Below are 14,092 nucleotides of genomic sequence, written 5' to 3' on the forward strand. Positions count from 1 at the left end.
TGAGTGAGTTTGCTGTGTTACCAAGCGGGAAGAGGGTTTTTGGCACAGCCTTTCGTTTCAATGCACTGAAAAAGACATTTGAAAAAACATGGCAATGCACATGTCTATCTCCTCCCATCCCAGATCCCTATTGTCTTAGACGGTCCCTCCTCCTGCCGTGAAGCCATTCAAAACATTCCGAGCTTGCACAAAAGGCCAGCAGCAAAGATATTTGAAATAGATTCTAGTGGACCCCAAAGTGGATTGGAATTCAGCTCAATTCTCTGGGGCCTGATTGCAATCCTATGTAGTGAGGAACTATTAGAAGTTATGCCAATATCATCAACCTGGCAAAAATTGACAACACCATGGCATTTTTCAAAGAATTTTAAACTTTGTTTACTCTTTCATTTCAGATGTAAACTTTATTTACAGGAAAAATAGAGTCAATGTTGATTTAACAGTCGAAATATATTCAAGGCAAGTGCCATATAGATTGCAACATATACATTATGCTTAATAACTCCACAAGCTTTAAATAAACTCCAAGTTTGTTGGTAAAAAAATATTTTATCAACTTATTGACCATAAATATAAGATCTAAAATAGAATTCAGTACACAAAAAAGTACATGTACATTCTGTAGCTTTGAAAAACTTTGTAACACCATTATACAAATATTACAGGATTCAATCCTTTAGAATTCGTCTGAATATCCGTAAAAGTAAATAACAGTAAAATCAAAGGAACTTTTTACATTGGCGCTAATAATTCATATTCTGAGATAGGCTCACGTATATTATAATATTACAAAACATTTCTGGTATTTTCAAATAAATTTCAAAATGCCCAAAATTTTCATTATCCATTGCACAGAAAAACAGTAATGGAAGTGGATCCATAGACCACAGGAAATTGGTTTCAGATACATTTGCAGGAGAAAGTGAAAAAAAAACAAGATTGCTCATTTTTTACACCGATGATTACTTAAAAGAACCATATTTTTTTACAGTTATGGGGTGAAAAACTTTTATAAACTTTAAATTTAAAAAATCCTTTAAAATGATCCATCTTCCACATGCCTTGCTGAATCAACATGGAATGAGGGCTGAGGAATTTTTAAGCCACTGGAATGATTTTACTCAAACATATGTTACATTAATGCAGTCCTAGTAAGTCATGCATGTAGTATGTATGTATGCAAATTGACATTATAATGTAACATTTGAACTATTGATATTCTATAGCTTGTTTTAAATAGATATTTAGCATTGATTTAAAAAATAAATAATAATGTAAATGCAGTTAACAAAAACAAAGACAAAAATATAACTTCTGAGAGACAAAACATTAATAAAAATACGTAAATGAAAATTTTACTAAAATGTAGAATATTACTAAACCCATCACACTGCCATTTTACTATAAATATTTAAAGCTCCAAATCATAAATTCATTTATTCAACAACAATATATAATATTTATGGTAATGAATATCTCTGGTAAATTTCACCATCTACCTACTATAACAACTCCATTTTGTTTTCTAGGCAATCATTCAAATTTATTTACGGTTGAAAACTCTAAGTTTCCTAGATAATAACCATTAATAAAATGCAATATGCATTGCAAGAAGTAAATTATTAAGGTGGTGAATCAAAAATTGTTACAACGCAATTTAACAACCATAAAATCAAGTCAGGTGGTACTTATGACAAGAGTAAATAATACGACTTTTAGAATATTTCGGTAAAATCAACATTGTTTACCGGAATAGAGAAGACAGTTCTTATTCATACCAGAATAGAGATGGAAGGAAAAGTGGTTATGATATGGAGCAAAGGTTCTTTGAGCATGCTATGGACATAGGATAAGAAGGCAATTGCCAGAAAGAAAAGTTATAAAGTATTTACTCATTACAATGTTTACGAACTTTTTTCTAAGTTATGTATGTGCAGTTAATATGCAGCCGTAACAAATGCCAATTTTCATACATTTTTTTGAGAATATGCTTTAATTTAAGTGAAAACTTTTCTAAGTGCATTAATTTTCACTGGTTATGGAATTGCATCACATCATGATGCATTTTCATTCATGTGTACTAATATCAATGACACAGAAATCACATACACATGCCAATATTTTAATACATATGAACGAAGACTCCCTTACACTGAGGCGAACAAGATTCCTTAATATGCTAAGGCATACACCAAATCAGGAGATGTATTTTTTAACTCGGACAACAGTAACAGATACTCAGCATTCCAGAATTATCCATTAAAAAAACTTGGTATTGACATGAGAATAATAAATATTGCACTTAAGGTATGAGCATTTCCAATATTACAAAACTACAATGAGATTTTCTTCCTTAAATTAAAAGGTACCTGCAACTGACAGCCCTATATAGATTTTTTTCAAGAATAATAAAGAGTGAAACTAAGAAATGACAGGTATAAATTACTTAAACAGCAGAAACAATTATTATTCATGTTTTTGTTTAAAAAATTTTCAAAAGTCTATTACACATATCAAAATGATAACAAATACATATACCAGGGCAATAAGGTATGTTTCACCATCAATGTACTTTATATGCATTCTATTCCTTCTTCGAGAAGCAAATTATGCAGCCAGATTAATACTTTGAATAACAGAATTTCAATACTAATCCATGCATTCTCTGAAGGTAAAAAAATATCAGGACTATCTGAAATGCCTTATCTACAACAAATATTTACACAACATACATTTTCAGACAATTACTCAAACCTCCTTTAAGTATAATGCATCTTAAACAGATTTGTACAGACAAATCTTAAAACTTTCTTGCTTTGGTTATTCATATAATAGCATTGGGCATTTCACACCTAACAGATAATATTTGTTGTACAAATATTAACAAGCCACGCATACTTGTGTATGACATTTGTTAGAACAATGAACACAGTCTATCGGAGAAATGCACTAATGCCTGATTGAGGGAACATGTACAAGGATACATAATATAAACAATTAAGAGGAGATAAAAATAACATAACAACAACAGGTATTCACAATATTAATGGCAAGTTTCAGGCAACAACCACACTTATAGTAATCATACGCTGAATATCCACCTCATTTCTCAGAATGAAAGACATTCAATGACATCCCTTTATATTTTTTCATGTTTTCACAACATTAAATGTTTGCTTAAACTCACAGTAATCACTGTGTTACCAAAATACTTTTTCAGCATGACTATTGACATTCATCATAGCTAGCACAATATTATTTTATTTGGAATATGAATGCTGATTATGAAGCCTTGTAATAATGAAGTAAATAATTTTTCCATTTCATTAGTTATCCTTTTTTAAGTTTATCAGCATTTTTCATCATTTTTAAAGCAAATAGGAATGGTAACACAGCCACGCCCTGAATGAATGCATGCTTTGAGACAGGGCTTCTCTCGCACTCCCTTTCAGCAAGGCAAAGTATTACAACTAGGTATTTAGGGAAACAAGTCCTCTCTTAGTAATTGCATGAGCAAATATAACAGGTACCTCCGTATTTTTTTTGATGCAGCCAATATTTTTCCCCGTCCATGCAATCAATGCTCAGTATGTATGTAATATAAAACTTCCAAACAACATACTTCATTTTGTAGAAAATAGGCTAGAACAAGCAAATCAATACTAGCCACGAAATATTCTACAAAAACTTCATTTGCATTGAATTCATCTTCAATGCCAGAAGGGATCTCACTATGAAGAAGCGTACCAATTTAAATGGGAGGGCATCACAAAGGCTCCTCGAGTTATTTCCCACCCCGTCCCGCCGAACCCATAATGACTTACTCCCAGCCATGGAAGCACCACCACAATGGTGAGAGGGAAGAGCAGAGTCAATGCTGAAATAACAATGAAAAAAGAAAACCAGATGAATTCTCAGCTAATTAACTCCTTGTTTTGCAAAGTTTAGAAGCAGGGATCAGATCATAGGCGGATCTAGGGGGGGGGGGGATCACGGGGCCACGTGCCCCCCCCCCCCCCAGACCCATAAAAATATGCAAGATTTTTAATGCGGTCCCATTATCAATGCATTCATTTTGTATTACGAGGTATCCTTGTGCCCCCACCAGAAAGAAATCCTGGATCCGCCCCTGGATCAGATTGACTATTGACAAGTACACTTGGTGGAAATTCATCAATAGTAATGATGCAAACAGCTGTAGTTATTTTCCACTCCTCTTCTTACCTCTTGATAATGATGTAAACATTGAAACTGGTTGAGCAAATGAAGTAGAGTGGAAAATTACAACAGCTGTTTGCATCATTACTTTAGAGGCAGGGGCAGTTTAAGGCAATTATTTCGGGGGGATGGCTCAATACTTCCTACGGCACCTTGGTCTTACAATCAAAGGCATGTTTAGAATTTTTTTCATTCGAATTACAAATGTGCTTATCAGCACCCCATAAATTTATGGGAATTATTATGAATATCTAAACTTTCAAAGTAATGGCTTTTGCCAAATTCTTATCTCTGAATTTAGGATTAAAGATTACATTTATAATAGACTTATTGGGTTTCCAAGGTTACTTCTTCTATGAAGGTGCCATAGTATCCAGGAATTTTAAGTAAATACCTACTGTAAACCAGAAATTGCTTCCTAGGAAAATATCGAACATCCTACTATTACTCCTCCTTCCCCTCAAAAACATTGATCATGCATTTCTACCAGTATTTCCATGCATACTTGCAGTCGACCGCCTCCAATACCCAAAGTATGCACCCAATTGGGCATTGGGCAATCCTTTGCGAAAGGGTGTCTTAAAGCAATAGAATTTCTTCACTGATCATGCTAGCCTCAGGTTATGTACCCTCAGCTCTTGAATTAAGAACTTTGTGGGGTAAAGAACAAATTAATGTCTGATATCACACTGTCAGCCACTTGGCAAATCCAACGCCCATAGTAGGCTAAAATATGGTGAATCAGAAAGTATGGTAGACCATGTTGTTGTCCCCCCTTCTGATAACCTGCAAAGCTCATAGCAACATCCAAAAAGATATGTGAAAATATAGGCCACCACAGCGAGAAACTCTGAGGATAATATGGCACTTACAAGCAAACACAGGGTGAAATAATGTCTAAGCAAAAATTTTAACTATGGAGAGATTGCTTTCCAATCTGGAGCCCATGTGTGCACTTTGCTATGAGGAAGTTCCATAAATATAGAGATTTGTTACGGTAGGTTTTTCTCAATGCATTGCACATGGGAAGGGCCTTGGACTGGGCCATAACTTCTTCATGAGGAAATTTTTAAAAAATTTTACTGTATGGCAGTTTGTTACTTAGGGCCTCTACTGTAATGTGAATTTTGTAACACAGTAAAACCCCTTTCTCGTTCGAAATACATGACATTTTGTGAACTTTCCTCATGACGGCTGAACACATGGGAATCATCATAGGATCTCTTACACAAAGAAAATATCAGTACAAGCAAAGCAGGGAAAATGAGATTTAAAAAAATAAGAATAGAGCTGCACTCAAGGGCTATGTGGTTGTAGGAATGAAACTCACAAACCTTATCCCAACTTGACTAGAGAGCTGACTTCATTCCCCTCAATGGCAAAGCAGCTTCTCCCCTCTCCTCACCTCACCTTCTTCTTCTCAGGGAAGCGTTGTGACCGGGCAAACCAAAATAGCCACGAGGTATAACCATTCGAGCGTTGCCTTGGGCCGGACGGGAGCCACCGTGCGAGAGCAGCGTGGTCAGATGTGCCGCATACCCATCGATCAATGGGTGTGCCAAGGCCTGCTGTTTCTTCGACACTTTCCCAACTATGAAGATTTGCTTTGGTTTTAGGCCTATCGACGCATACACTCCAATGTCTTTGCTGCTGCCATAAGCAACGTGGACAATGACCCCATGTTCCTGTAATTAAAGGAGTGCAGAGGGGAAAATCATACAGAGGGAGTCTGAATTGTTATTATTTGGAGAATTTTATAACTAAAAAACTTCACAAGATCATATCTGTTGTGTGCATCTGACCCCCCTTGTCAAAAACTAGACAGGACGAGGTGACTGTGGTATTATCCGGGTAGAGCTAAGGCTTCTTAAAACTATATTAAAAATATAAGCCCGGAATAAGAACACCAAAACTCAAGTTGAAATACAAATGTGACAGCAACGTTCACATTATTGCCGTCCAAGACAGAATAAATTTTTATTTATTCCAAACAAAATCCTTTGCCACAATGTAAAAATACCTAAATATAAAATTATAGACTTGATTAACTAAAAAATGATGAAGTTAGAAATATTAATAAAATAATAATGAAATAAGTACGCCGTAGAATCTTCAGAAACCCCAAACAAAAATTCTTAAAGTGGCCCAGAGAAATGAACTGGCCCCCACAACCTGAATATGTGAAAATTCCAATTGACTTCGTCTGGGATGAGTTCTAATAATAATAATTTTATTGTCGTTAAGCCAATTTAGGCAATAGACAACGTCAAACATATACATATACAAATATTAAATACAATTATCATATTAATGACATTGAAACAGTATTCATTGTGACCTTATAAAATTTTAGACAATAATATCATAAGATACTATTCCTTCTACCTTCACCTAACCCCAACAGCCTTCAGCTTGACTCATAGAGAGAGTGTGTTCATGAAATATCACCAGCAGTACATTTAAAGCCTTTACTAAGCAAATGATTATAAGCCAAAACTCCTCTTATTTGTAAATAAACATTTTTTTTCTTTTCCTTTTCCATATCATCTCTTGACTTTTTAAAAATCAATTTAGCGAGTATTAAAACTCAGCAAACAATAACTATAGTACCGTATGCATCAAGTAAATTGCTTAGAAAATTTCTACCACTGATAGATATTGACATACATTGAAATTTACACAGAGATTTACAATACTAAAATGAATTCTCAGAGCAAACTAAGTACATACATAGTAAAATACATGCATACCTGAATAAGGTTTTTAAGATAGACTGCCTTGTGTCCAAGAGGATCTGTAGAGAGACCATCAGCAAACGAAACAAGGCCATGAGGAAAATTATGTTGTGAAAGCCATGCCACAACCTTTTGCTGCTGCATATCGGGCCGACCAGTTATATACACAATCAAATAACCAAGTTCCTGCCAGTGCCTATAGGTAAAGAAGAGAGAAAAATTAACACATTTCAATCATAGAGTACTACTAATAAACTCTTCATGACATTAAGAGAATGCACACTTACCTGACAATATCCACTGCTCCAGCCCTGACTTTGGGATCTCGACCAGTGACTGACATACTTGCAGTGAAGGAGCCATCAATGCTGAAGACAACCACCTCTGTCTTGGGAGGAACAACTGCCATATAAAAGTCCACCGAGGAGTGATCACCCCTGTAAAATGGCAAGATTAATTATTGAGTAAAACATCAAAAATAACAAAGAATAAAATACATATTCTATTTCAACAATCTGAAGATTGATGATTAATTGAAAAATAGTACAGGCTGTATAGTTGATAAACCAATGCTCATGTTTTACAAAATATTTTATGGAAATGATCAAAATATATTTTAAGACAAATAATTGGATTAGTGGCACACCCATCAGTATTTATAGGGACAGAAATGACCTAGGTACCAAACTACAATAAATAATCTCATTTGGATTGTATTTAGCTAACATATAAAAACTGTAGATGCTTGTTGGTGACCTCACCACCACATAAAAAAGTGGTTGAAACTAGAGATGCACTTATAAAACAACACCTGGATATACTGATGATAATTTAGGCAAATTTTCAGTCTATTCTCAATTTACTAAAATTATATTGCTAGAATTAAAACCTAGGAGGTTTACATCGGTTAAAAATTAAGACTACAGGAGATAGAGCTCAACAGAGATAGTAAAAATATAATAAAAGACAATATCTATCTTGTGACATCAAAACAAAAGCTGAAAATCAACAACCTTGAATAACCACAGTGAGAAGGAAAAGAAGTGATTATGATAGAATTAATCTCCAATCAGAGGAAGAAAAAATTACACAGGCCAATTACTTAAGAGGATGCAGTACACCCCTATTTTGCATGCTCCTATACATTCCGTTCTTATCCAGTTGATTTTGCTCATACAAGCATGCGTTTTCGATTTATTCAAGGAAAAGTATGTAGCTAGAATTGGTAACTTTTATATTTTTTACTAAATTGTAGATCCCATGCTTTGCTCTGTTGGAAATAATGGCTATTTTCGGGAAGCTTTGCGGAATATTGAATCAAATAATGATGTTTCTGCTTATGTCGCACCCTATGGTCAGGTGTTTATGGTTAGCACACCACTCTGGTGGCCAATGCTTTTCAGATAAGTGCGTAATTAAGGAATTACAAACGAGAGTTTTGAGGGATTTGAGTCCCAATGGCATCAATGACAGCGGCTGCAGTCATTTTAGTTCTCACTTCTCTCGCCACAAGCATCCACTTATTTTGTGAAACAGCTAAGTGTTTTCTTAACCTTTGTGCATCATGAAGGAGTTTCACCATGTTACGCCAACCACCATCGCATTTTTCAGGGTAAAAGTGGTAAAAAATTGAACATGCCTGCCCCAGTGAAAATGAAGAAAGGATCAGAACCTAGCAAAGTGGAGGGAAGAATGAAGGTGAAGTATAAGTTCTTGCAATGAGGAAAAAAGTCACGTTCATCGTGATTGGGGAACCATAGGGCAGCATTTTCGTTGCCATTCCTTTGGCATAGGTAACTATAAATAGAAATTGAAGTTGTATTCTATATTCAAGTTAACATAAATTTGTAACTCTCAATGGTAGTTATTAATTTTGCAGCAATATTTACCTTCTCGCCACGCTTTTTCCAGACACTGAAGCTGGTGCCTTTCCATTCCAAAACCTTTTCTGATTCATTATGTCTGAATAAGTAAGTATTACTAAAATACTAATTCAATAAGGAAATAGAATGCTATTTTTATGCTACAAAAATGATAACATTTTTGTTTCCGAGTCTCTTTTCTGTGGTTTAATTTAGATATCATAGTATTGCAGATTCACAGCATGTGTGCGACCTGGCCCAAAGGACCAAAAAATGTGCATGTGGGGCCTTAGGCCCCAGGTTACGATAAGGCAAGGACACCTTTCAGTGAATGCTGATTTATTTCCTATGCGACTTCCAAGGAAGAGCAAGGTAAAATTCTGCATCCACATGCTCCTGGCGTTCCACAAACATAGATGAAAAAGCCCAAGCCCACACCGATAGCAAAAGGGCTTGAATGAGAAAGGGTAACTGACCCTTGAGTAACAGTACTGGTAGGGAGCCCTCACACCCAAGGGTGCGAGTGAATTTTATTTGATGGCAAACACGGAAGAAAGGGAGAGAGGACAAGCGAGAGCTTCCATGGAGGAGGGGTGGGCTTGTAGATGCCACACCCGCCTTATTCCCTCAAAGAGAAACACACTGTAGAAAATAAACCCTAGTCAAAAATGCCGATATACAAACAGATTGTCTCAGATGACTCTACAGGCCGTCAAGAATACTATCTCCACACTCAGGCGGCCTCGAAGGAGAAAAAAAAATTATGTCCCACGTCCTCTTAAATATGTATGATAAAAATAGTGGCTAAAAGTACTGAAATGAAATTTTCTAACCGTGGTAAAATCTAGTTTCATATAAAAGTTGAGATTTCAGCACAATAGATCAGCAGATCTACATTGAAGAGATAGATATGTATAACATTTCAAATGCATAGCTCAAATGAATTAGTTTAAATTAATTGACTGACTTACCTGACTACCATTTTAACAGGGTACATTCCATATCCCAAAGCTTTGTCGGGTGAAATGGTATGAGAAACCCTTCCTGCTTTGTCAGTTACCTCAGAGGCAATTAAAGTCCACTCTCCAGCAGGTGCATCCTTCATCACATAGATATCAACCTTTTCACCTGTAAAACAAAAAAAAATAGTAACATACTCACTAACGTGGCATTTTGCGTGCACCAAAAGGTGCATTTTTTACCGGTATATATGAAAAAGATGCAAAGCACAAACACGATGACAGAAGCAAACTTCAATGATCTGTTTTCACTCTAGTTCACCTCATATCTGACACGTATATTAGCTTGGTCAAGCCTCATTATCCATCCAGAGAACACCTGGTGTATAACGTGTTGCCTGAATAACATGTCAAATGGGGAAAAAAGCAACTTTCAAATACTGGCAAGCAAATTTGTACAAGGTAGTATGAGGCAAAATGATATGAGATAGGTTGTATTCTTTTTTTTTCAAATATTTGCAAGTTCCTTGTTCCATCTCCTTGCCCTAAAATAGGGGCAACAAAGAACACATGAAGGGAACACATGTATTTTTAAGGTAAATAAGCGATAACCACGGGCGTAGCCACAGGGGGGTTTCCGAATTACAACCTCCCCCCCCACGCCTTGAATCTTTTAAAGAGGTGCCAAAAACAAGTAAGATTGCCTCAATGAATAAATAATACTTTAAGAAAAATAAATTCTTGCACAAAAATTACTGTTTTTGAGTCCTAAAAATCATGTTTTCAACGTCAAAAATATGACAATTTTATGGAATCCCCTTTGCCCTGGTGTGTTTTCCATAGATCCCAGTAGAGCCACAAAATCTCCAGTAAATCCCCTCCATTTCAAAATCCTGGCTACACTACTGGCGATAACTACACTACAAAAATTCAGATATGAGGAGAACAAATACGAAAACAGGCTACCTCAGGGTGCTTATATGAACTGAATTTTCCTATAACTGTGAAAAGCAAAACTGAATGGAATGGAAAAAATGCCTTGAGTACATAATTGAGTAGTTTTCATAAAAACTCATCCCAAAATTGAACCCAAATGGACTGCTCTCAATCAAAGAAAGGAGAGATGACTGAAGGTCATGGATGGGACCCAGCTCAGCAAGTTCCTCGGAAGATTGAAATGAAGAAAGTTCAATTGACATAGTCAGTACTGAATTTATTGGATATTAAAAAAATTAGGAGGACATTTCTATTTCACTATAAAATGAAGTTAAATTTAACACCAAATGGCATAAATTTATCAGAATATATAAATTAGAGGAAGTAAGCAATTACTCATTTCAAAAGCAAGCAAGAATTCACTTAAACAATAAAACATTTCTCAGGAAGCAAATACATACTCATGATAATACTTCATCGATATTCGAGTGAATAAAAACCAGATGTTCAGAAAATCTTACCAGTTAGAGTGATCATATCCAAAGGACCGTACATAAAACGAGCAAGAAGTACTTGTGGAGCACCATCCCTCACAATGACATCATTGGCACGATGGTTGGCAGCTACATTCTATACAACCAAATAAAAATTATCATGAGGACAGAATCATAGATAACCACAGAATCATGACATTTTTCTTCTTCCTAAAACCTAATAGTGAAGAGGCCAAACTAAGCCTACACAATTTGAAAAAACTGACTAGTGAATCACTTTTTCCAAAGGATGCCTAACAAATATATAATAATATAACTTTTTCCACTCATATGCAATTACATTACAACAAAACACCCTGTAAGAATGGTGGAATATGTATAGGTACCCCTCGTGAAATCATTTTGGGGCTACCACCATACTCTGGTTACAAAGGACTGGTGCTATCAATGCATGACAAATAAATTTCTTTGGTTGAATTCAGTGATTTTTTTCTTATTGTTTGCATTCAATTGTGATAATCCAGTAAAACATGAACACAACACTAATACACATGGTAAATAACTTGGTTTTATAAACATATAACAATTACATACATACGTACAATATATCTTTTATTGAGAACATTTGTCTAGTGGAAAAAATTTGGGAGCAAAGGGAGGGAGCATGAATCCTTTGAGATAAGTCTGATACATTACCAAAGGCTAACCCAATAATAATGTGATGACAGTTCAGGATTGTTCTGTGAAAGAATCACTCTCTCATGAGTCAAAAACATTCCCCTAGAACTGTAACCAGACTAGTCATATGTCATTATAGAAGGTATCAAATATAACTTTATAGTGTAAAAAAAGACATTCATACCCTTGATTTCAATTTGACCGAAGTTCTTTTCTTGATCCATTTCTCTCTTGGTTGACTGGGGCTGAAACTTGGTATTTCCCTGTCATCATTTCCAGATGGACCACCTCCTTCAAAACGGCCAACCTGCCCCACAAGACAAAAAGAATTAAATTTAATATTTATGAAAGAGTACAGTGATATCCTAACGTTTCAGAGACAAAAAAGAAATGAATGAGCAATGGACACAGACAAAAGGAGGGTGATGAGAATAAAAATTGCTTATAAAAAATTTAATTAAATATATGAGGGAGCACTTGTTCAGGAAATACATTGCAAGAATCAATAGGTTATCTGAGGAGTAGGTATTTTTAAAGCAGCACTAGTTGGACACTCTGGCCAATGAGACTGTGTAGTTAATAGCAATGGAATCATAAACCTTCACATTAACACTTTTAGCAATCTTTGTGTGAGGGAAAAAAAACAAATTTTAACATAATTTTTTTTTCAAATATTTAACAAATTAGTAGATGTAGTAAAAGCAACAACAGCCACTAAAAGCATTAGCCAGCGATAAACATCATGTTCAAGGTTTAACATTAGGGATCAATCTGGATTAACAAAACAAGAAGATTCTACTAATGACTAAAAATTAGACTTGTAGACCTTAATTCCATGTCTCCACCATCAAACCAGTTTATCTTATCACTTAAGGGAGCACAAAATTATTTCATTACTGAATGTATAGCAAAAGCAACAAATGTTGGGAAGGTTTTATGATAGAAACAACATAAGACTAATGTAGTAGGAAGAGTGGAGAGATCCAGCACCTGCCAGCTTTAGTTTGTCTCCACAAAAGGTGCAACAAAAACCACCATGACCTGATGGACGAAGTACTGAACTAGAAGTGCTTTAAAAATTACAGACTAATTGGGATTGGATGTACATTGAAAATGATCTTTACTTTGGGCCAAGGCACTAAAACCAATCAAACAAGCAAAACGCCTGGCCTTATCCTATCAGGAAATATATCCACCTCAGACTTTGTGATTTCCACTGAAGATAAAAATGTGCATTCACAACCTACTCTATTATACATTTTTCCTGGAATAATAGATTAGAAAAATAATATGCACATCAGAGAATGAAGCAACAAAAATGGTGCAGAGACTCACTCGCTCGGAGAAAATGAAATACATACGATGCATCAGCAGCCACTACTTATAGAACATAGCTCATTTAATATGGAAGAGGTCTGATTTCAGGTTTAAACATAAGTATACTTAAGGTTTGAATAAAAGGCTCAACACATTATATATAAACCTAGGGAGGAGCTTTACCTGATTTAAAAATTCTTACTCAATGAGGCAAACAAAATATGAAACAACAACGACTGGCAGCCTAAGAAGCTAACAAAGTTAGAAACTTCAAATTTAAAATATACTCAGAGAGATAAGCCTTAAATAGTGATCGCAAAACAACAGTATCAAAATGAATCAAAAAGGGGTGCAATAAAATGCCTCACCTCAACAGTTCATCTACATCTACTAACTACCTTGCAAGCAGCCTAAAAAGACATGTGGCAGGGGGTGTTATGACACCAGTTTACCTATGAAAAGAAAATGTTCAAACAAAAGTGTAACTCAGTTACAGTAAAGTCACTATATTGAAAAACTCATTACCTGACGAAGAATGAAGGCTATAACATCCAGAGACTCCCAGTAGCTGGCATGGAAGAGGTGAGGAAGGGCATTTGTCGGAAAGTTGGCCAACCCTTCTGGGCAGTAAAGAGCATAGTCCAGTCTTTTTGGTCCCCACCACTTTTGACTCACTAAAAAATGAATCATGACTCAATAAATTGATAATGTATTTTATCAGTATGGTGCCAAAATGTCTAGAAGCTAGTGAAGGTGGAGAGCAAAACCAAATGTGACGTTTCTTCATATATCCATTCAAATAATGGCCACAACTCATACTCCAACAGGGCTAGAAATAAACCAAAAAAGCAATAATAGTACAGTTGAGGACCTCAAATCCGGAAAGCCTGGGA

The 14,092-nt window shown here is 35.4% G+C and overlaps 1 protein-coding gene across 9 annotated transcripts in view; it reads right to left on the minus strand.

Moving 5' to 3' along the window:
• Positions 1-384: 384 nt before the first annotated feature.
• LOC124159116 (protein retinal degeneration B) overlaps positions 385-14,092 on the minus strand; it is a 274,532-nt gene continuing 260,824 nt past the window's right edge. For all 9 annotated transcript variants that reach the window (XM_046534682.1, XM_046534680.1, XM_046534679.1 and 6 more), the window contains 8 exons: positions 13,725-13,873; positions 12,067-12,189; positions 11,232-11,340; positions 9,787-9,943; positions 7,241-7,390; positions 6,969-7,149; positions 5,553-5,903; positions 385-3,877 (listed from right to left, as the gene is read on the minus strand). In XM_046534682.1, the coding sequence (XP_046390638.1) occupies positions 5,625-5,903; positions 6,969-7,149; positions 7,241-7,390; positions 9,787-9,943; positions 11,232-11,340; positions 12,067-12,189; positions 13,725-13,873 (1,148 nt within the window). In that variant the 3' untranslated portion in view covers positions 385-3,877; positions 5,553-5,624. The remainder of the gene's footprint in view (positions 3,878-5,552; positions 5,904-6,968; positions 7,150-7,240; positions 7,391-9,786; positions 9,944-11,231; positions 11,341-12,066; positions 12,190-13,724; positions 13,874-14,092) is intronic.

The sequence above is a fragment of the Ischnura elegans genome, chromosome 5 (genome assembly GCF_921293095.1).
Source record: "Ischnura elegans chromosome 5, ioIscEleg1.1, whole genome shotgun sequence".
Taxonomy (NCBI): domain Eukaryota; kingdom Metazoa; phylum Arthropoda; class Insecta; order Odonata; family Coenagrionidae; genus Ischnura; species Ischnura elegans.